This window comes from Pavona decussata, unplaced genomic scaffold (assembly GCF_977016875.1).
Source record: "Pavona decussata unplaced genomic scaffold, jaPavDecu1.1 SCAFFOLD_169, whole genome shotgun sequence".
Lineage (NCBI taxonomy): Eukaryota > Metazoa > Cnidaria > Anthozoa > Scleractinia > Agariciidae > Pavona > Pavona decussata.
The window spans coordinates 597,079-619,825 of NW_028145580.1; the positions used below are offsets into that span (position 1 = coordinate 597,079).

General features: G+C 39.3%; 1 protein-coding gene and 1 non-coding gene across 3 annotated transcripts in view; both read left to right on the forward strand.

Moving 5' to 3' along the window:
* Positions 1-17,477, forward strand: part of LOC146464079 (protein bicaudal C homolog 1-like) — a 35,259-nt gene extending 17,782 nt beyond the window's left edge. For both annotated transcript variants that reach the window (XM_085130173.1, XM_085130172.1), the window contains 16 exons: positions 108-642; positions 1,043-1,291; positions 2,603-2,649; positions 4,082-4,136; positions 4,712-4,784; positions 4,903-4,971; positions 5,750-5,786; positions 5,896-5,935; positions 6,372-6,475; positions 7,475-7,543; positions 7,793-7,858; positions 8,869-8,911; positions 9,349-9,417; positions 10,212-10,276; positions 11,590-11,689; positions 12,585-17,477. In XM_085130173.1, coding sequence (XP_084986299.1) covers positions 108-642; positions 1,043-1,291; positions 2,603-2,649; positions 4,082-4,136; positions 4,712-4,784; positions 4,903-4,971; positions 5,750-5,786; positions 5,896-5,935; positions 6,372-6,475; positions 7,475-7,543; positions 7,793-7,858; positions 8,869-8,911; positions 9,349-9,417; positions 10,212-10,276; positions 11,590-11,689; positions 12,585-12,748 — 1,785 coding nt within the window. In that variant the 3' untranslated portion in view covers positions 12,749-17,477. The remainder of the gene's footprint in view (positions 1-107; positions 643-1,042; positions 1,292-2,602; positions 2,650-4,081; positions 4,137-4,711; positions 4,785-4,902; positions 4,972-5,749; positions 5,787-5,895; positions 5,936-6,371; positions 6,476-7,474; positions 7,544-7,792; positions 7,859-8,868; positions 8,912-9,348; positions 9,418-10,211; positions 10,277-11,589; positions 11,690-12,584) is intronic.
* Trnay-gua (transfer RNA tyrosine (anticodon GUA)) lies at positions 6,656-6,742 on the forward strand. Its single transcript is given in 2 exon segments — positions 6,656-6,692; positions 6,707-6,742. It is a non-coding gene; the product is annotated as a tRNA-Tyr (tRNA).
* Positions 17,478-22,747: the final 5,270 nt, after the last annotated feature.

A 22,747-nucleotide genomic window follows, 5' to 3' on the forward strand; every position in this document is an offset into this window, starting at 1 on the left:
TTTTCACCATTGTTATGATTTGTTTTGCTGTTCCATAAAGTGCTGCAATGATTTTCTTGATTATCTAAGTTGTTTTCAAGTTGTAACCTTGGAAATTTGCTTTGCAGTCTGTCATTGTAAAAAGTGCTGAGAAAAATGTTGAAAACATGTATCTTGCAAGACATGAAATCCTTGGACTTGACAGCAATGAAAACCTTACTGCTCCATCAACATTTTCAGCAACAGCCTTGGCTAATCATGATCAACGCATCCCTTCACCAGAAGAACTCCCAAGAGACTACTTCAGCATGCTCAATCTAAGCTCCTCACCACCTCGTTTTGTTTCTGTAAATGGTCACACCAGTCCTATTTTAAGTCCAGTGGATCCAACAGTTAGCAACTCACATCCATGGTTGACAAGTGCTATATCTCCAACATCACCTACCATTTCAAACATGATGGGTGGCTTTACCACATCACCCATGCACCCACTCATAAACTGTGCTACAACATACCCAACAAACCCACCCCCTCCCCCCGGACTAGGACCACCTGTGACAGTGGCTTCTTTAGCAAATAATGTTCCCAGTGCTTATCTTGTAAGTTGCTCTGGATCTATGCCTGGCTCAGACAGCTACACGTATATCAACAGCATGAGTACAGGTAATGGACATTGGAATATTGTTATTATAATTTACCTTTAAATTCCATTTACTAATTTAATTTATATCCTCACTAATTTTAGTTTTGTTTTGGTGAAATTGAACCTTTGTGTCATGCTACACAGAAACCAGCAGCTCAAATAATAATTGTTATTAAAATCAAACACACCAGAAACCTACTGTATACTTGGCACTTTCTTGGTTATGGACTATGAATTTCTGTCATGTGATATATGATTATGTACTTTATCACAATGGTAGAACAACTGAAATATATTTCAACAATGTATGGGGGAATAATTTATTTATTTACAACATTAGGTCACATTCTATCACTATTTGAGCATACCATTTCAAGTTTGCTATACACCTCTCACATTAACAACATCTGATTTTCCTAGGTCAAGTACAAAGTCATTTAGGCAAATCTCATAGTCAAATGAGCCATAGAACTGGTAGCCCCCTTGGCCAAAGAACACCAAGCCCCATTGGAACCATAGGACAAGGCACTGGGAGCCCTGTTGGGCAGAGGACATGTAGCCCTATTGATAGACAGAGTATTAATGGAAGTCCAATGAGGCGAAGTTCGTCCGGCAGCCTAAGTCCAATGAGTCCCACGTGTACTAGTCCATTGACAGTAGAGGATGATGGTATGTTTTCAAGTCAAAACAGGATTTAAGTTTGTAAAGCCAGCTACTCATTGGCAATAATGTATACAGCTGTTTCAACAAAGGTTGTCCAAAAAAAGCGTAAAAGCGCACGCGACAATGCCAAAAGGTAGTCTGGGAAATACCCAATAAATTTCAATAAAAGCTCAGAATCCATAATGCCTCGACCGTACAGCGGATACTTGAGATGGCGGGCAATATGGATTCCGAGCTTTTATTGAAATTTATTGGGTATTTCCCAGGCATTTTCGGCATTGTCGCGTACGCTTTTACGCTTTTTTTGGACAACCTTTGTTGAAACAGCTGTATGCTTGTTGAGATGATTGGCAATAAGCTTTATCACCAAATGTGCCAGCCGCTGCCGTGACTGTGACAGAAATTTTTGCCAACAATTTTTATTGCCGTGGTGGCAATCAATTTGCTGCGGTGTAAAACGTTTTAAAAATGTATTCCAGGGAATTATAAATGAAGTGAATCAAAGTTTCTTGGTATTTTTAAATGGTTCAATGGTTCTTGCAGGGAAATGTAAGCTTTTTAAAACTTCGAAATGCCGATTTTAATATTCAGTGTAATATTGGCAAGCGCTATATAGGGCCAGAGGGAGAGGATAGAGGAGAATCGGGCGAAGCGAAGCCAAAGAGTCCCCACATTTGAGAAAAAAGTAACTTGGTCACAGTTTGAAATAGTTTTTGTATGGACCTAGAAAAAAACTTAAGCTCTTAAGCTTTATAAGTTTGCCTCAATCGTCGGTTTTCCTGTAGACTATTTGCGCATGTTTTTCCCAGTTCAACATGGCGGGTTTCAAACTCGGAGAGAGAAGCATTCTGCATCTTGCACCTCAAAATTTCTGCATATAAGTTAATAGCGATATTATTGTGTTTTTAAATGGAAAAAAACGGAAGTAGTGTTAACAAAACTTATTTATACTTACCAGCACAAGGTCCTAACTGTAAAATATTATTTTAAACTTGGGAAAGAAAGAAATGGAAAATCGATTTTTGCGCACGGAAGATATGGAGGTGCTCACTCGCGATTTTCCCGCCGAAAGGAAGGGCAGTGATTGACTGTCTGCTATTAGTTTGCCTCGACTTTAAAATGAGACTAAGTGAACTCAAATAGCTAAAGATAAAGATTTTTTCAGTCGAATTTTAACACAGGTAAAGTTAACGCGTTCAAGTCCCATAAAGTATTTTAAATAGATAACTGAACCTTCATTCTTTCCCTTCCCCTGCCTCCAAACCTATTAGTAACAGTTGTTGGTACTTACCTACCTGTCAATTTATTCCTTCACAGCAAATCATCACAGCATGGCCAGCGGGAACGACCTGACTGACTCTATCGTAAGTAACGGTGACTTAACTGAACGCTACGTCATACAGAATACCGAAAAACGAAGGCAGAAGTGTGAAATAAGGACAAGTTACTTTGCTAAACTAGACCTAGGACTGCTATCACACTGTCATAACGGAGGGTGCAAATCTATTCACAATACAAAATATAGATTGAAGGAAGTTGTTAATGTACAAGATCACATTGAGAGACGCCAAGACATGATTTAGGACATTGACTGATTTGCAGACAATTTTAAAACAAGATAAAACAGGAAATACCATGATACTAGTTTTAAACGCAGGACAAAACTGGTACATTCTCAACACAGACACTGATTATTTTAACTGACAGATGGAACAAGACGGACAGCCTTGAAAAAGAGGCTGTTAAACTGAACAGGGACTTAACACAGAGACTGACCACTCATGGCAGACAGACAGACGGAACAAACAGTCACCCCTCTGGGAAGATATGAGACATATGGACCCGTGGACCCGCGGACATGAGTCCGAACTAAAACGTTGACTGTTGTGAACACTGCACTCATCCGATTGTTGGAAGATGTAAGACGGTGTGAGACACTTGGACAAGCCGAACTAAGACATTGACGCCTACACTTAACAGACGGCACATCACGACAGTCAGACGGTACAAAAACTGAATATCCTTACTTTTACACAAGAAATGAGTGAACCATCTTTGTGGCTCGAAAGCGCTTCATAGGCCCAGTTCAAAAGTCGCATTTCTAAAATGTTGCAGAATTAAGTTCAAAGAAATTTGGCAGATTCAATGTCCGCGAGACAAGCCGCTGGAATGCGCTGAATGGGGAGGAAGAGGGAGCGAGCGTCCAGCAACCTGAAACCCCTGTATATTCCCCCTTCCAGCGCCTCCATTTAGGGAAAACAAGGAAATATGAAAAGGCACAAAGAAAACACTGTATTTAGAACAACAGACATTTGTGCATTGCTAGGAACAGTCTGTTCAGCTCAGACTCAGCTTCAGGTTGGTGGTAAGGAGTTCCCCTCCCCTCCCCTCCCACCCATTTACCCCTTGAACTTTGGGTTTGGAGTGTGCCGTTCAATACATGTATGTGGGCACTGGTTTATTCCTCCCACAGTTGCAACAAATATAACAAATATCGGATACAAAAGAATACTCCTGGAGGGTCAGGTGCCTCTCTTCTGCTACTGCTGACGGAGATACAGATAGACAGACAGACAGACAGACAGACAGACAGACTGTCACAATAAAGCTTGTACGAAATTCAAACACACAACACTTGTGCATGGCTTCTGGATATTGCTGCTGGTAAGAAGTTGCACACCGTTGGCATCCCCGCTATTGCAGCTGGCATTTTCTTTTCTATTTCGCTTGGTTCAATGTTTGCTCTAAAAAAATCTTTGATTGTTGGTAGCTTAATGATCGCACCTCTTTTTCCAGCCGTATCACGACGCGCAAACGCATGGAAACAACGGTGGAGGACAGAATCCTGTTGGTATGTTGATGGTCTCTGTGTAGACTTGATTTTAACAAGTCCATTTTGCATATAAAATTCTCAAAATTGAGTAGACTGGCTGAAGAAAAAACATATCAGGCCGGGACAACTTGAGTTTAGCTTTCAATGAACTGATGTCTAAGGTGACAATTGTCACACCTGAGGCGACAATGCCATTTGAATTTGCAGGCTAAGAAATAAAAGTTCTTCGTTTAAAGGGGGGATAAAAACGAATATAGGAGTTAATTCCCACACTGAAAAGGAAAGAACTTGCGGGAGCCTGGAGTGGGCGGCCACTTCTTTCTTTAGATATAGAGTTTTAAAGGAACAAACATGTGTCACCGATAACTGCAAATTCAGATTACATATTTCTTTAACGTTAATTTCCACACCTTAATAAAGTGAGTGTTCATTGAGTAAATTAATGCCCGCAACATTATCGGGAAACTGAACGCCTCCGTCCACCCACCCCTGCATATTCACAGGCTAGCACTTACCTAAGTTATTTTTCACAGCTAACATAGTAAGCAAATCGAACAATTTTAATGTTTTTCGTATGTAACATTCGTTTACAGGTTCGTCTGCAACTCATGGTTCTAAGCGACAGGCGGTACAAATATTGTCCGGAGCAAAGAATGTGAATTTTAAGTAAGTAACACCTCTTTACTTTGTCTTTCCTAGTGCTGGAAACCTTTTACTTCGTAAATTTCTTTGTAGCCTTTTGAAAAGAAAATAGCTGATTTAGCTTTCGTTTGCCATTTTATAGGACAAGTACCTCAAGTTTGAATTCCGACCCGGGTGAATCGGACGACAGTTTAAACTCATCTTTAGCACTGTAAGTTAAAACTTCTTTTTATTCGCTTAATAAGCGATTAGGCGAGTTTATCTTATGAATGACGCTGGAGGCCGTCACAATGAGGTTAGCAGCTTAAGCAGCTGCAACGAAGAACCTAGGAAAAAGGTCAATTCCCTAACGGTACACTACTTGAGTTGACGTTACGCATGTGGTTGGTTAATACAGTTAACCCCCTTTAACGCAGACATCCACGGGACCAGGGACGAGTTGCATAAAACTTAACGGCGGGTGTAAATGCTATGTATCGTCAGACGTTAAAATACTGAATGAGACTGGGATGAATGTCTGGCGTTAGCAGTTACGCCCGACGTTAAATTTTATGCAACTCACCCCAGTTCTTCCTTTCCTCTTTTAAAGAAAATGCAGTTATACGTGCTAAAGTTACTAGTGTTACGCATGAACTGTAAGAGCTGTTTTAGCGCTTTTCCAAAAGAAATGACTTTAGTTTGCAGTGGAAAAAGAAGAAGCCATATTTCCAGACAACATTTAGACCGAAAGAAACAATCCGTATACAGTTTTGCGTTGTAACCTGTATGATCCCGCGCTAGGTTCACGCGCGAGAATCCACGCATTTGGCGCGCCTCGGGAGTTCGCACTTTTGGCGAGAATTTCAAGAGAAAAGAAAAAGCGCTTCTCTTGCATTCTAGGCAGCTAGACAAACCGTAAAACAACGATCTTGGTCATGCAGCGATTCTTATCAAGGCGCGGTGTTTCTCTTAATGAAAACCAGCTGAATGTTTGTTTGTTTGTTTTCTAGTTTACAAAGGATTTTGCCAAATGCGCCGACCCAACCAGTAAGTTAATATTTCCCAGTTTATTTTGTGGATTACTACAGCTGTTTTAGTTTATGAATTCTCTTTAGTTTTCCTTTTTGACGCCCCTGCTTTCTCGTTTTATCAACAGGCAGATAAATACGATTACATGAAGTCCATGGCGACTGTTGGTAAGCTGCCGTTCTGAATTTTTTTAAACAGTTTCATTAGATTCGTTCATAGCACAAAAAAATAATTAAAAGAAATACATAAGTAAATAAATAAAACAACAAAATAACAAGAGATACAAAAATAGGTGAACGAGACCAACGGGGTCAACGCGAACGGGACGCATGCGAGGCACAACACCTTGAAAAACTAAAAAAGAAAAACATGAGAACTAATGTAAAACAGCAAAACCAACATTAAACCTTTAACTCCCAATATTAAAGAACAAATTCTTCTACCTTGGCCCATATTTTTCTTATTAAAGTACTGTGGAGATGTGATTAAAATATCAAGAAAATTCACCTTGGGTGATCATATCCTTAATTCTCATGTGACCTCAGGGTTTGAGTAAGCATTGATATTAGTACCGACTTAACTGTTTCGTTTCTTTCTTATTAGCCATGCAAAAGAAAGTTGTGGTTAACGAAGTTAGAACGCCCACGAACACGTGGAGTGGACTTGGATTCTCCAAATCCATGCCGGAGTCAGCGATAAAAGAATTGGTAAGTAAAAAGTACGGAAAAAATTTTTCTCGAGGAAAAAGTCCTTCCGTAAGTTAACTTTCTGCTCTTGCCGTGGAAAAGATCGTGACAGTTTACTTAGAAACTACCAGCTTCAAATCGCACAGAGTCATGTGCATACTTTAGTTTATATTTATAAAATTAAACCTGAGAGCACATCTGCCTTCGATAGCTCAGTTGGTAGAGCGGAGGACTGTAGAGGACGCCATTGTAATCCTTAGGTCGCTGGTTCGAATCCGGCTCGAAGGACATTTTTATCTTTTTAACCGTAACTTTATATTGCTTGTTTTCTCCTATTTTGTTTGTTTTGTGTGGGATACGGGTTGATTGTAATATTAATAAGCTTACATTGTAGTTAATTTTTGAAAGTTCCAAGCTAGCCGTTAACACTGCTTACAAAGACAATAGACCCTTCTCCAAAATGGCGGCAACAGATTTGAATGAGTTAAAATTGAACTGAATGAAATACTGATACCAGCTGGCAGCACTGGAAAGAGCACCTTTACTTTAGTAACCTTGCAAAGTTTCAGCATATTAGGTATATCAGCTTAGGAAATGTAAGATGAAATTTGACAAATTTACAGACGTTTGTATGACTGGAGTGGGGGTATACGTCATACCCCTAGTCATACAAACATCTGTAAATTTCTCATTTTTCAACGTACATTTTCTCAGCTGATATTACACCTGATACCTGAAACTTTGCAGGGTTACTAAAGTAAAAGTGCTCTTTCTAGTGCTGGTATACGTTTTAATTTTAACTTTTTGAATTTTTCGCCCGCTATTTTGGAGAAGGGTCTATTCAAGTGCCAGTGCGCGTGCTGTAAATGCGTGTACTGTGTGCAAAAAGTGTATGGTGTCCTATATGTAAGGTACGAAGAGAATATTAAATTAAAAAAAAAATGGTTGTATATGGAAAATAGCGAACTGATTTCAATTATTCATTTGTGTATTTGTTTGTTTATTTATTTATTTACCCAGTTGGATTTCAAGGCTCATAAAAAAGGGAATTTGCTGCCTTATAATGGGTCGATCAATGGTAGCTTTGAGGTAGGTTTAAATTCTTTCCCTTCAGTTGGACTTTGTACGTTTTCAATTTTTCCAGGATCGCTTTGAAAATTTGTCAATCTATGTTATGCCTTGCTTTCCTGAACTTTTTGCGAGTTTACTAAATCCAGGTAGAAACCCTTTCTTTTCAGAGAAGTCAAGTACATTATTGCTCAAAAGAAGATACAGCTAGTAAATATTTTACTGTAATGATCATCATCTTTTAACTATGTTCTTGCATTGCATTTGTAGTCTGCCAATCCGTCTTCGCTGTTTAGCTCCGGCCGAAGAGAGCCCCGGAGAGGAAGTGGATTTGAGGTGGGTATAAGCGACCTCCAATGTGGCCGCTTTTAGCCAGCCTACTAACTGCGGAGGGCAGCACGTTGTAAAAATGGGGATGCGACAGCTAAAAAGTGTAAAGAAATAGTTGTTTTAATTTTTCGTGACGTTGCCGGGCTAGGAAATGGTTCTTTTCGATGGAAAATTCTGACGAAATTAATCGTGAGAACTCGAATTTATTTGACCTCAAATTTTCTAAGGGCCTGTTTACAAGGAGCGAAGGTAACCCTAGCGCAAGGGTAACCCTAGCACTCGCACATTTGTTCTTTTATTACGCAACGCGTTTACAAGGCAGGTAGGGTGACCTTACCTGCCTTGTAAACCCTCTACCGGGGATAACTCGCCTACCCGGGACAACTTTTTACTTGTTTTCAGACCCTTGAGAAGTTGAAAAGAGCGGTCAAAATAGCGAAACGAGTTCGACCCGGCTTTCAATACAGCTATTTTCATCTTCCTTCACTCGCAGAAACCGAAATGGCTTCTGGTGAACGGTCTACAAGCCAATTTTACAATTTTCTACAATTTCATGCGCTCTCGCCCGCTTTGCGCTTTGTAGTGTAGTTGACCCTAGTGATAGGGTAACCCTACCTGTAAAATTTTGCTTGTAAACCCAGGCTATCTGTAACCCTCCTGGTTACCCTCCCTCCTTGTAAACAGGCCCTAACTTGGGAGTCTTAATGACATGTTATTCCCAAGGGCACCTGGGATTTTCGGAAAGCTAACGGCTGTTGTCAAATCGATCGATTGAGTGGTCAATCATTCATTTACCTTTAAAGAATACAGGCATGTGAAATTGTCTTGGCTTACACAAGTATCAATGTGGGATAAAAAGACATTTTGATTATTCCGCACTAGTTTTCAACGTTTTAATGCTGGTTTCTGTTACCATTCCTGTTGTTTGTGTTACGATAAAATGCAAGTTTATTTTTAGTCTGAGATGACCTATTTTTGGGAACTCTAAGGATTAATCTCAGTTAATTGTTTTTCAGTCTTCGCTCAGGACGGAACGGCTAGAAGAAGAGGAGTTATCTTGTAAGTACATCTATATCTAAATATTTACAGTGCGAATACTGTTACCGGGGTCACTTAAACAAAACTGGCCAATCAGATTGCAGGACAAGAACAATGAATTTCAACCAAAGCCGATTGAACCAATCACGAGTTGACGGAAAACAACAGTTAAAACCCAAAATTTTGGAATTATTCACTGTTCATATCATACTGTGATCTGATTGGCCAGTTTTAAGTGACCCCGGTAATAGTAGTCGCACTGTAATCTACAAAGAGAAGAATCAAGAAAATGTTTCTTGCAAAAGTTAAATTGCCAACTGTGGAGAAAACTAGAACTGAAATGGGCTCTTCACGATACAGTAATTTTTTAAAGACTTCAGTTTCCAGTAATGTTCCTTTTTGACTGCAGTTACACGTAACACGTTATCTCACGCCCTGTTCTTTCTTTGTCTTTGTAGCTGAAAGTTCGAGGGCAGGAACAATTGGTTCCAGAAGAAACAGTTGTGCGGCCTTTACTCAATGCTCAGGTAAGACCAGAAACTTATTTTACTAGGTATAGACTGGCGCTGCTATGTCGAAGCTAAGAACGCGTTCTGTAATACGGTTGTCAGTGCCGTAAGATGGAAGAAAACACCATGACAGTTTTCCTCTGTGATTTATTTTCCTCGAATCCCATAAAATCGACTACGTGTGGGGCTACAGGGGTAGCATGACAGCACCATTCGTTGAATATATACTGGAAGTAAATTAAGTTATGATCTTTGATCAAAATTTCCAGTTGGTCTCTCTCTGCATTGCCGCCATTGACGTATAGCTTTATAAGTGAACCCGATACAGCGAACCCCCTGCAATAAAGTCCCCGGCCGGTTATAACGAACGATATTCCAGCTCCATCCCGGCCAACGTTACAGTAAATTACATGTAACAGAACCCCGATATAACTTTAATGAGGAACCCCGGAACAATGAAATTCTAGTTATCGTTATAACGAGCATAGCCCTGTAGCCCAAACTTTAAAATATTTGACGCGATTTATTTTAATTTAATTATTGACCAAACCCTGATGCATCGATGATTTTGGTCGTTTCTCACAAATTGGTTATAGTGGGGTTTCGTTTATAACGAGCCCCCGTTATATCGAACACTTTTTCCCAGTGAGTCCTTTGGTACTTAGTTTCCTACTCAGCCTTCACTGGGGTCACGTGACTACCGTAATAACGGCTGCGTAGGAGACTGCTTGTGTCGGGGTTCCTCTGTATCGGACCCTGTCTTCGAAAACATTGTACGGAATCTCATCGTTTGTTTTGTTTTATTTTGCTAGATCTCCGGGAGCTTTTTGATAAGGTTGGCCTTTCAAAGTACTTTAGCATCTTCCAAGAACAGGAGGTATGTCAACTTTCTTTGTTGAGAGAACTGCATGTAACCGTGGTACCGTCTTGACTGGACCTAAAGTTTCCGACGTTCATAGTCGTCCATGTCCAACAGACTCATTTAAGCATCCTGGCAATTCAAATTAAAACTTCAACATCCCACAGGCAACTCCCGGGGTATTTGAACTTTTGAAGATTAAGCTAGTTGTTGAGATTCACGCTTCCCGGGACTAAAAAGCTGTTCAAATGCCCTACCGTTAAGGGCTCCAAGGCCTCTCCTTGAGGACAAATTTTCAATCAATCAATCAATCAATCAATCAATCAATCAATCAATCAATCAATCAATCAATCAATCAATCGATCGATCGATCGATCGATCGATCGATCGATCGATCGATCAATCAATCAAGCAAGCAAGCAAGCACAATCAATCAATATTCATACTTTGCAAACAGTGATATATGGATCACACCTTCAAAAACTGTTTTGATGCCATTTTGAGTGAGCCATTCGCCCACAAAGATGAAATCCTGTCTTGTCCTTGCAAAACTCCTTACTCCCAAACACCACAAACACCAGTAAAAATCCACGCACAAATTCCGTTTGGCCAAATGAAAAGAAAAATCTGGTTCAAATTCCCGGGTATATGGTCGTATGCCCTGTGGATGGTGGGGGAGGGGGGATGTTGAAGGTTCGAATTGATTGGCCCATTAGACTTCCATCAGCCGCCACTTGCTTTTCGTACATGTCTCTGATAGAAACGTCTCTGGTAGTCTAATTTACACGTGGACACTACAGTGAAAGACAGTTGTACGATTATGTATCATTAGTGAAATTTCGCGTTGCTTATATTTTAGGACGAATGATTTTTTTGTGTGTGTCACTTATTTACAAAATTTTGTCATTTTCGTTCGTCCCCAACGATTTTGCTCGACTTCGTAAAATTTTGTAAATAGATACCAGTGAAAAAAAAAATTGAAATTAAGCAAATGGTCTGAAGCTTAAAGCAATCTTTCTTGCAAAGCAAAGTCCTCTTTGCAGCTTTTTTACGCAATGAAAAATGCTTTAATAGTTGGAGAAAAGATTGGCTTGTCTGCATCTTTTGCGAGTTCCAAAGGAAAGTTATCTTTTATTAACCCCAATATAAACTATAAGAACTTACGAGAAAGAGTCTGCGAGAGCCGGAATCAGGTGGATTTTTTTAATTCCTCTAATTTGAGTGAAACGCCAATCAAACTATCTTGGGTAGCAGGGTGCCCTTCTACTATAAACAAAGCATTTTACTCAACTTGGAACTGAAAATTGAAACACACGCTGTCATTTTTCAAGGTTGACTTGCCAACGTTTATGACTCTGACGGATGAGGACCTCAAGGAGCTGGGTATTAGCACGTTTGGCGCCAGAAAGAAAATGCTTCTGACAATCCAAGGTCAGTCCCTGAATCGAAATTATAGTGGTTTTAAAAAAAGGTTAACTTAAAAAGCGACATATCCATTTAAAAGCACAGTGCACTATCCACTGGATGGTTAACCTGGGCCCAGTTGTTCGAAGCCCGATTAAGCTAATCTTGGATTAACGTGAATTTTGATTCGAGTTTAAATACCAATGAATAAAGATTCTTCCAAAAGATTTTTGTCCTTAAGCTTGAAATAAGCCTTTTAAACCATTTTTAACGAGCGTTATGAAAACCTCGATTAACTTTTAATCGTGAATTACCGTTAATCAGCTTTCGAACAACCGGGCCCTGTAGAGTTAAACTGATACAACGAAAAAGTTTCTTCAGGGTACGAAAGATTTCATCTTTAATCGAAACAAAGTTACGTTGTCAAACAGATCTAGAAACTCTTCTCACAAAGCAAAAAAAAGTGATCATGCAGATACTATAAAAGATAAGAAGAAGTATTACGGTCTAAGCTTCATCTTTAACAGGAAAGGATTCCCTTAGTTAATTTTCAGCATCTAGTTTTTAATTCCTTTCGTTTTCGAAGGGGCAAATATGTTGTCAAAAATGCGAAAAAAGGTGAGCTAGCATTTTCATAAAGCCGCCGAAAACAGCTCGTAGATCCAAGGAATAAAATTCCGTTCGCTAAAACTTTCAACAATTTAAATTTCATTAGGTTACACAAAGATGCCTGTTAAAGGACACAAAACTTTCTTGCTTAAATTTTCTTGTGGGTGCCCCCTGCCTGCAGTTGTGCGTAATAACAAATTAATGTTGAATTTCTAGAAACTTTTCTATTCACTACCGAGTTCATTTTCTTTATTTGACATTGAGATGTTCTAGTCTGCTAAGAATTCTTCTGTCGTAAAATTTATCCTCGCAGATTTAAAGAAGAACCCAAAAGTTGAAACAAAGCAGTCGACCCCAGTCCCTGCAGACCATGCTGGTGTGTCGAGGAGTCTTTTCTCAGACAGCAACACCTTCAATCCACTTCCGTTTTACAGGCGTCATCCTTGCAGCATAGCCAGCAAAAGTGGAAAGTGGTGACTTGTTTAAAAGTTAAATAAATTATCTTAATATGTAGTTAAAGAGAATAGTTAACGTATCCTTAAAGCGGTTTTCGCTATGGCTTTCGGAACATTCAAACGAAATCTACCTTTATAACAATGTAAAAACACTGCCAAAATGTACGTGTTGTTTTAAATCATGAATGGGGGATTTGTTTTCATTTTGGCTTTTGGCTAACTCGGAAAACAGTGCGATTTCTTGAAACGGGCAGTCATACTGCATATACAAACTGCTATCCAAACGAAACAGCGAACCAAATAGATTAGAATCGTTCTCGAAATTAAAGCAAAATTTTAACAAACTAGCTAAGCCAATTGTAACAGTATAAAGCGCGGGAAAAGTGGCAGCCGGCGGTAATGTTAATATAATCAACCAATCATAGCTAATCCCGAGTTCATCATCCAACCAATAAGAGTAACCGGCCGAAACCGCGCGAAAGTGGCGCGAAAATAAAATCTCCATAACACAAGCTGCTTTTGGACTTGAGTGGCTAAGAGCCTGAGAAAAATTGAAAAAGAAAAAAAATACAGACATGTCACTCTATTTGAAAGCAAATGGTAGGAAGACCGCTTTAATTCTGATAGACAAGAAACGTAAATTATATTATAGGATCAGGAAATAATCTCGGTTGGGTTTTCCGAAAATCCAACCTTTTTAGGAGTTGTAAATAATATAATAGTATGAGACATAGAGTGTTGGAAGTAGCTCCCACATTCATTTTACACCTAATTTATAGTTTTTATGTCGTAAATTAAGTACACGGGAGATGAACTTCAAATATTCACTTTCTTCCAGCAAACGACATCGTTGTGAAGTAATCAGCATTTTTTCTTCCATCAAAGAAAATTAACTGAAAATCAAGCGCTACAAATAACATTTTACGCCTTGTTTATATGTGATGCCGCTTCTCCGCATGAACACATTGTGATATCTTTAAAAAGTTATTCGATAGAACCTATGCAAAAATGGTTGACATCTCAATATTCTTTTGTTTTCATTCAAATTAGCCTCACTAACCTCTTTCTTGAGTTAAAAAATTAAAAGAATATTTTACCAAGAACGAGGCTAGTGAGGCTAATTTGAATGCAGGAAAAAGAATATTAAAATGTCGTTCATTTTTTGCATAAGGTCATAGAGCTTCGAAACCAAAAATATGACGAAAAAACGTGCAGCTTGTTATACGCAATAGCAGTAATCTGAGTTCAGTTTCCCGTCCCTTCCCGCCCCGTTTTCTAGTGTTATGATAAAGAGACCTTTTGGTAAGCATATTTACAAAGGGTAAAGGTTTTAAACATATTGAGAAAGAAAGATATAATTTAATAAGCCACAGACGCGCGTCTGATGCGTATTAATTTGATAGAAATTTGTGAAAGTTTTTTATACAGATTTAAAGGAGTGAATTCCTTCGAATTTTTACACGTCCATGCTTTGAAAGTAAAGCGAATTAAAAACGTAATCGCTTTTTAACTTGGTTATCCTAGATTTGACGGAAACAGAACGACTGTTGCTAGAACACACCTCAAAAATATTCCCTCTTTCACAGACTAGCAAGGCCTCTGCGTCAATTTTCTGACGTGACTCTTCGCGTGACACTATATTTAGCGTGTGTGGTTTGCGTGACATTTTTTGACGCTGTGTCAACCTTCAACCATCACTCATCGGGTTCCTTTCTTTGTTGTAAACGACAAGAACGGCAACAAGGAAAAATAAATATAATTTTGTAGCTGTTATTAATTCGAATTCCGTTTTGTTTAAAAGGAAAAAATTGGGGCTCCTTGCAAATGCCAAGATTATTTTTTGAAGCTAATCAATTCTCATGAGTAAAATGAGTAAAATTATTCTAACTAAACTTGTATTTTCTTCATCCTTTATGCAGTCTTTTAAAACATGCCTTCTGTCTGTGAGACGTTTTCCTTATTTTCCTTATTCATGAACTTTCTTGGAAACAAACAAACAAACAACGAAAAAATTACATCGCAAATTTTACAAAAATCGTGTTGGACTGACAAGGTGATGATTGCAATATAGCTACCGCAACATCGTACGTGCAGACAAAATTTGCAAACAAAAAAATAAATAAATTAGTAAATACATACATAAATAAGACATAGTTTGTAAACGTTTTTTACGCCGCTGAATTGATTGATTATACAGACTTGCATGTTTCGACTAGCGCATGTTAATTCTATTTAAACAAAGTAGTGATGAGAAAAGCCAAACTTTAGGAATGGTCGGAGATTGCATTAGACCACAAGATAAAACAAGAAAACAGAAATAGTTTCTTACCGTTTCACAGATTTTTCATTATTCCGTAATGGGACTTTCTTCGCCATCCGCCGAGCATTCACGGAAACAATTTGCCGCCGAATGGTCATCGGGAGTTTCCGACAATACTCCGATCATCTCCGGAGAAGGGGCTAATCTCACTATTAATATCGAAACGACAACTGACCAGAATCGACCTTGATTTAATGGTGAATAATGAAGCCATGCTTTCTAACTGGCTATTGTAGAATACAATTATCGCTAATTATAGCTCTAAACAATTTTATGTGGAAAGTGTGGTATTGTTCTAAATTATTCTTCACAGGCTAGGAATGCCTGAAGTTTATTTTTTAAATGAAAGTTTTTCTCATCTATTTGCCCATCCAGTACAAAGAGGAAAGGTATTTACAATTAGGCTGATTCTGTGGTGTACAAATTCTGCCGTGGTATGTGAAGTACTTACTGATTTGATTATAGAGCGGTTTTCAATTGCAGTCACCAACAGCAAATGAACCGCGCCAAGCGCGGGAGAATAAGTCACAGTAGATGTTAGGTTTGCGTTTATTGGTTGAGAAAGAGTTGTTCCTAGAATGGATACTCCAAAGCAAGGCCGGACACCTTATGGTGTTTACACAACGTAGTATTCTTAATCGTGTTAGCCCTATCGTAGAATAGACTAGAGGCCCATTTGTTAGGCAGAGAACCGAGAGAATAGAGCTCCATTTTGGGCAGGGAACATCCGTTTAGCACTGATCTACACTATTTTGGCCTAAGAAGTGATTTGAACCGTTAGTTGTCATTTACTGTCAGTGCTAACTTTGTAAAATTAGTTAAAAATTACTATTTTGATCAGCTACCCCTCGTTGGTCTAGTAGATGTGGATAGGAGATATGAAGCAAATGACCCGGGTTCGAGGCGTACACAAAAAAAAATTTGACTTTAACTTATTTTACTGTAAAGTTTGAAATAAGATTTTTGTTGTGTAAACATCACAAGGTGTCCAACCTGGTTTTGGAGTAACCATTCTAGGAACAACCATTGAGAAAGTGGTGTGTCATCCGGGTTATTTGGTCTGGTCGTTTTTCTCGGATACGTCACCGGAATGAATCGACCGTGATGGCCTGGGAGGAAGCTGTAGGGGTGCTCCTCAGGAACTTGGCAATTCAGCCAGAATCAGAGCATAGTAAAGGAAAAACCAAAGCAAACTGTCGCAAATCAGCCGCAATTTCTACGTGACGTTTCAGTGACGTCGACTAGATGTAATTGATGTCCAAGAAAAAAACTGGAAAAATTCCATTAAATTAGTAACAACATGTATTTTCACTTCACTTTGAGAATGGGCTAAAAGGCGAGCAGGGTGCAACACTTGAATTGTATTCGACGCCACTCGGAAATACGGCGTATAAATTACGCCATAACGCTCGTTACTCGATTGGAAACCGCTCTTTCCTGTTAATAATATCAAACAAAAGATATATCACTGAAAAGTAATAAGAGGTAATAATATATCTACAGACATAGACAAATGTCTTGGGACAAACTCTGTTTCCCCAATCGCAATGCCTAACCCCCTCACCTGCAACTTACAATGTTGAAACCGGAAGTCCAGAACGCTACTTTAATACAAGCCAACATTGATTTGTAGGGAGAGGGGTGGAGATAAATTTGTGCAAATCAACGCAAGTGTCATTTCGTTTGAGGGAAAGCAGAATATCCACGTTTCGTTTTATACTCTAAAGTCCGATTTAGAAGGTACAACTTCTGCTTACGATTGTCACATGCGATTTCTAGAGCGTGCTTTGCTCGCGTCATGCAAAAAAATTGCACACAACTCTCGTCATTCAACATTGCCTATACCTACGATTGTCGTAGCATTTAACATTCATGTTTGTCCCAACGATTTTTGTCCAGGATTGTAGCTTAGAGCTCTGGAGCCAGATTTAAATTATTGTAAGTGTTGTTTCGTACCAATAACCTATCGTTGTAACAACGATACTATATTATTGAGGAATGAGCAACAATACTTAGGGTATATCCTGACTACGGTCTTTGTGAACCTGGCCTCGGAATGGTGAATTTTATGGGGGATGTGGTGGTGTTTATCACTAATTAATCCTTACAGTCCCGAGTTGAACGTACGTTTTCTTCCATTCTCAAGGCTTTTTACGGAAGTGTGGTGTTACACAGCATCAGTTCCAAAATTCCTAAAATTCCTAAATTTTGTCTGCTGAAGTGTATATTTACCTATTGGTATTCCATACAATAACTTTCTGGGCTGAAAGGGTTAAGATCTCCAAATCATATTGATTGAAATCCAGTTGTAAGCCATTTATACTGAATGTTAAATGTATGAGATTTCAGAACTTTGCTTGAACGAAATGTTTTTTGGTGCAAATGCATTTGAAAAGTGTTCAGAAATGAAATAAATATTTTTGACAGAGGAGTTGCTTGTGGTTGTGTTTTTCTCCTCTTATGGTTATTGTTATCTCGGTTTTGCCAGGTTTTGTTTAAGATAGTATGTTCCTAAAAATGAATGTAGATATATGAAATATATAATTTTGAATTGCGGATCTCCGATGAAAGATCACATAGAAGAAAGATCCTCGCAGTAAGAACGCAACTAAAGCAGTTGCGAAAAGAAAGCCTGAAAAAAAATTCAAGCTTGAACGGGATTCCAACCCATGACCTCTGCGATGCCGGTGCAGTGCTCTACCAACTGAGCTATCAAGCTGACTGGCCGCTGGTCATATTGTGAGTTCGTAATATACCCGTGAAGGATGAATAAATGAATGTAAATATATGAAACATATATTTTTGAACTGCGGATGAAAGATCATATAGAAGAAAGATCCTCGCAGTTGCAACGCAACTTTTAAGCAGTTGCGAAAAGAAAGCCTGAAAAAACGTATGTCGTTACAGATCGTTACCAGATGTTCCAAAGCACTCTATACCTGCTACATGATATCTGCAACAAGCATACCTTATTATAGAAAATTAAGGTTCGTGTTAATTAAGGTATTGGAAATTAGCGCGACTTAAATTCACGCGAATTGAGGGAAAAATTAATTCCCAATAAAGAAAATTAACGCCACAGAGGTGCTAAAATTTCAAAATGAGGGAAATTAACGCGACTTGGTCAAAGAATACCGCTAAGTGTAAAGATACGAAATGCAAATAATGTTCATGGAATTGTTGCTAAAGGTAGGAGTTAAGCGATAGAATCTGGCCACTTCAAGCGTTCATCTCCAATCTGATAAAACAACAACGCTTTTTCCTTTCAGGAATGTATCGAGAATTTGGGGTGACAATAATGGAAATTTAGGTCGCGGAAATTAACGCGCCACTTAATTAAGGACGGTGCCTACTATTGTTACTGCGCATACGTTCTGCGCATCGCGAGATACTCGGGTTTCCTACAATCTCGTCCCCAGAGCCCGCGCACGTTTAAGGCCAGCGGTGGCCACACGTCCACGAGCTCTGGGCTAATCAGAAACCGGAAGCAAGGATCCTGCTTCCGGTTTAAAGGGGAATACTGCTGACCGAGAGGAAGACAGCCTCTGGTAAAGGGCATCAAAGGCCAAGAAAACGAGTGAAAATGGCGACAACCTCCATCCCTCCCGTTTGCCAGTGATTGTCATTTATGTGAGACTTCCTTGAAAACAAAACAACCAAAACAAAGGCTGCGTAAAATCTGGGTTTGTCGGCGATTTGCCTCTCTCGACCGCGACAAAATCATTTTGCACAATTTCAGGTCGTTTTAGAAAACCAAACATTTTCCATAGGCAGGGGCAAAAACACATATATAGGCTATATCGGCTAGAAACCATTTGTTGGACTATACTCATTTGGAATTAAATTAATCTTGTTTTCGCCTGTGAATGTAGTTTTTAAAACTTTAAAATGGTAGTGAACTGATACGCAGTCTACGCAGTATGAGATAGCCAAGTTTTTTCATGATACCACGGTAAAGTTAATAGCGAAACGAAAATAGAGCCTGGTCGGAGGTTATATAAGCTTCAACCTAATTAACTAACACAGGGTAAAGATTTTCAAACGACATTCAAGAAACTTCAGCAAGATATCGTTCCTAACCTGATTGCCGTCGACGACAAATACCAACACTGATGTTTACAAACGTAAGATTAATTTTTTTCGTCGTGAAATTTACAAACGATAGGTTTCACAAGATCAGATACCACGATACCACGATCCCCGAATAAATACAATAAAATGGCAGAAGTACATTTAATAACAAGACACAATTAACTCTGTAAACGTTCAACCGAAATAACCAGCAACTTGAAACTCTAAGCTTATCAGAAAGATCGGCAATTTTTTTTTCAATTCACATATTCAGCTTAAGCTTAAGAAACTCACCCTGAAAAAAAATATTTTACCTGCACTCGATGTGGTTTATCAATCCTATAAGCTGCAAACTTACAAATGAACTTTTGCTCACAAATGAACTGTTGTGTAAAGAGTGACAACGATCGCTATTCCAAGCGTTAGTATTTTTGTCTTTCTGTCCGTCCGCTTTCTGAACCACTTTTTGGGCCACGCATTCTTGAATACTCCGCTTTTAACGCAGTAGTGACAAAGGCCGTTGGTTTTCCTTGTTCAAGTTCAATTATGTTTCTGCTGGACTGCTGACAAAATATCTGTTCCTGTTCAACAAAGTAATCTTCAATACATTCTGCTCCAGTTAAATCAACTCGCAGACTCCGCGGCGCGAATGGATTACAAGTTTGCTTCTTTCAGTTCCTTCAACAGCACGAGAAAGGCTGTTAAACTCTTATCCGCTTTAGACAATGTTAAGAACGATTTTAAACGGCCAGCATCGACTATGAACCACATTTCAGAGTCGATAATTAAAGAAGTGTTTCCGAAAATTGTCAGGTCTACCGTTAACCTCGACCGTTGCAAGTGTCATACTCCTGTCATTCAGCTTTGTCAAACGCTGCAACATATCGCAAAGGTTTTCGCGCCTTTTCCGTTAAGTCATGTGATTTGACTTGTTATCTTTTTCGTGTTTACTCACAAAAAAAAAGCGTATTAAATTTAGTTCCATTTCGATTCTATGGCGGCTTTTGCTCCGATATCCTTGACCGGCCGGCAGTCTATTTCATTTCTTGTTTTGAAACCTCCGATTCAAAGACACTTCCGGTAAAATGTAATATCCAATCAGATTTCGATTTACTGGATTTTGACATTGATTAGCCCAGAGGTCTTGCTTCCTTGGTGCTGACCAAAAGGAACGCAGCCTCTGGGAACGAGATTGGGTTTCCTATGGGTGGTGCCTGTTAATACAGGAATATTTTTGCGCGGTTAAAAACTATACGGAGAAAACAGAACTTAGCAAGTGCTCTTGGTATTCCAAAAGAAAATTGGGGGTAATCATGCATTTTTCAGAGATAATTAAGCTTCAATTTAGAAAAAAATCCCATACATTGCTTTATATTTTGGCACTTTTTAGAAATATTGTTGCTTAATTACCTCTTAAAAATGCGTGGTCACCCCCAATTTTCTTTTTGGATTCCAATAGACCTTGCTAAGATCTGCTTTTCCTGCAAAGCTGTATTTTTTCGTAATGTTTTAAGAAACATTACGAAGAAGTTCCTTCATGTTTTAATGCCCGTGGCTGTCTTGCTACAGAGAAAGACTTCTTCTTTCTCCTATCTGACACAAATAAGGTAAACGTTCGAAAGAAAATACAAAAAAGGAGCAAATGTCATGTCTTTGTTGATAACCCTTTATTAAAGTGCCAATATCAGCATGGATATTCTCTTCACTGTATTCTCTGTATTTTGGGTGGCACTAGTTGGGAGAATTTCTTTGGCGATCATTTCCTTTATTCCCCTCACTGTTTGATCAAGTAGGGACATTGTAAGGAGAAAAAGCAGCATATTCATTTTGTGTTGCAAGCAGGGGGCCTAATTTTACCAAATAAATTACGCCAGAGTTTTGCTACAGTTTTAAAATTATTCTTACGATGGCGCAAATCGCAAAAAATACGCTTGCGTGATATAACGACAATAACAATGTTTCGAAGTGTTGTTGGCATTTCCGTCTCTTATGCCGAAATGTTCATCAGGAAACTGCTCTAATTGTTCGTGCAAAGTTACATTCTTCGTTTCACATTTACCTCTTCGATTTTGTTTACCGCAACAGATTTCGTCCGATATCGCCGCACCCGCTAGTCCGAATGTTTCAATTTCGTTCGGTATCTACTTCTCTTTTTGATCTGCCAGTATTTAAAGGGGATACTGTCACGGAGATTTTGCTATATCAGTGTCGGCTGCCTCCTCCACAGTCTCCTCCCAAGGGAGCCGGTGACGAGTGCGGACACGACCTGGCGGGGCATGGGAACGAGCGTGAAGCGGGGGCTTATGGGAAGGCGAAAAGCGAATCGGAGACTGCCCGCTACAGTTCCGAGCAATGGACTGGAGACAAGGCAGGCGACTGAGATCAGGGTACGAGATTAGAGGCTGATATGTTGGCCAAAACTGCTCAAAGATTGACAAAGAGCCTCTTCTTTTACGTGAAATCACTGTTAGAGCACAAATACGCATGAGGAGTTGAAAAACTGGCCGATTTTTTTCAAGTTACAATCCTTGATTTCCATCCTAGCCATCCGCCGCCAAAGATGATTACTGCTAGTTTCTGTGCACTCGTAGGGTTATTTTTAACAAGTTTAGTGTTTTCCATCAATACAAATATGTTTTTTTCGCTTCTAAAACCATGTAAAAAGTTAGAATTATGCTCGATTAAGCAAGAAGTGCTTGTTAGTCCTTGAAAAAAAAAACCGCCACAATTATACTCTCTTTGCCTGGTTATGCTAACACAATCGACAGAATCCTAGTGCGGCCCTAGGCCAGGTGTTCACGATATTCAAAATAACGGATCGACGGCGGTGAAGACAATTGGGACACGCTGCAAAATATTCCACGAATCATGGAGTACTTTGTCACATGACGCACTTGCTTTTCATCTGGTAGCCACATTTGATCCAGTTAAAAAAGTAGCAAAAACGAAAATCAAGTGTGTATCACGTGACAAAATACTCTATGATGATTCTTGGAGTCTCCCAAGAGTCTTTGTCGCTGTCCGCCATTTTGAATATCGCGAAGACACTGGGGACGAGGTTGTTACCATACCAACAACGTGGCTCCACTGCTTGATGCTCATGTACAAATCAAACACAACCCACAACTCCTCGATACGCTTCCAACGAAGGGCCAGCGCTGGAAACATCAGTTTTTTGTAATTGACAGTGGCCAATTAATTATTTACCTCATGAACTCAGTATATAAAACCGAACATTCGAGTTTACTCCCCCACTGACGCAGCAAGCGACACAATTTCTTTAGAAAATAACCACCTTTATCTTTTGCTTATGATTGACGTGCCTATTTCGGGGTAGCAGTGTGTGTGTTTGGCACAATGTATGTGTGGTATAATAATCCTTGTCAGAATCCTTCCAATCTCAGAAATCGTTCCTTTGCTCCTAGTTAATAAGCGGGTGAGGGGGGGGGGGGGGGGGGTCCAGAGTTTTTACTTCACTCCCAAAGTTTCACACGACCGGGATCAATGCCCATTGCAACTTCGGGAAACTTTCCTTTCGCCCCAATCCCCTAAAAGTGGGTGGTTGTCTTGTGCTACAATTTGTGTCTCCTTACATGACGTACTTTCCTTTCTACTCGATTCCGAAAAAGC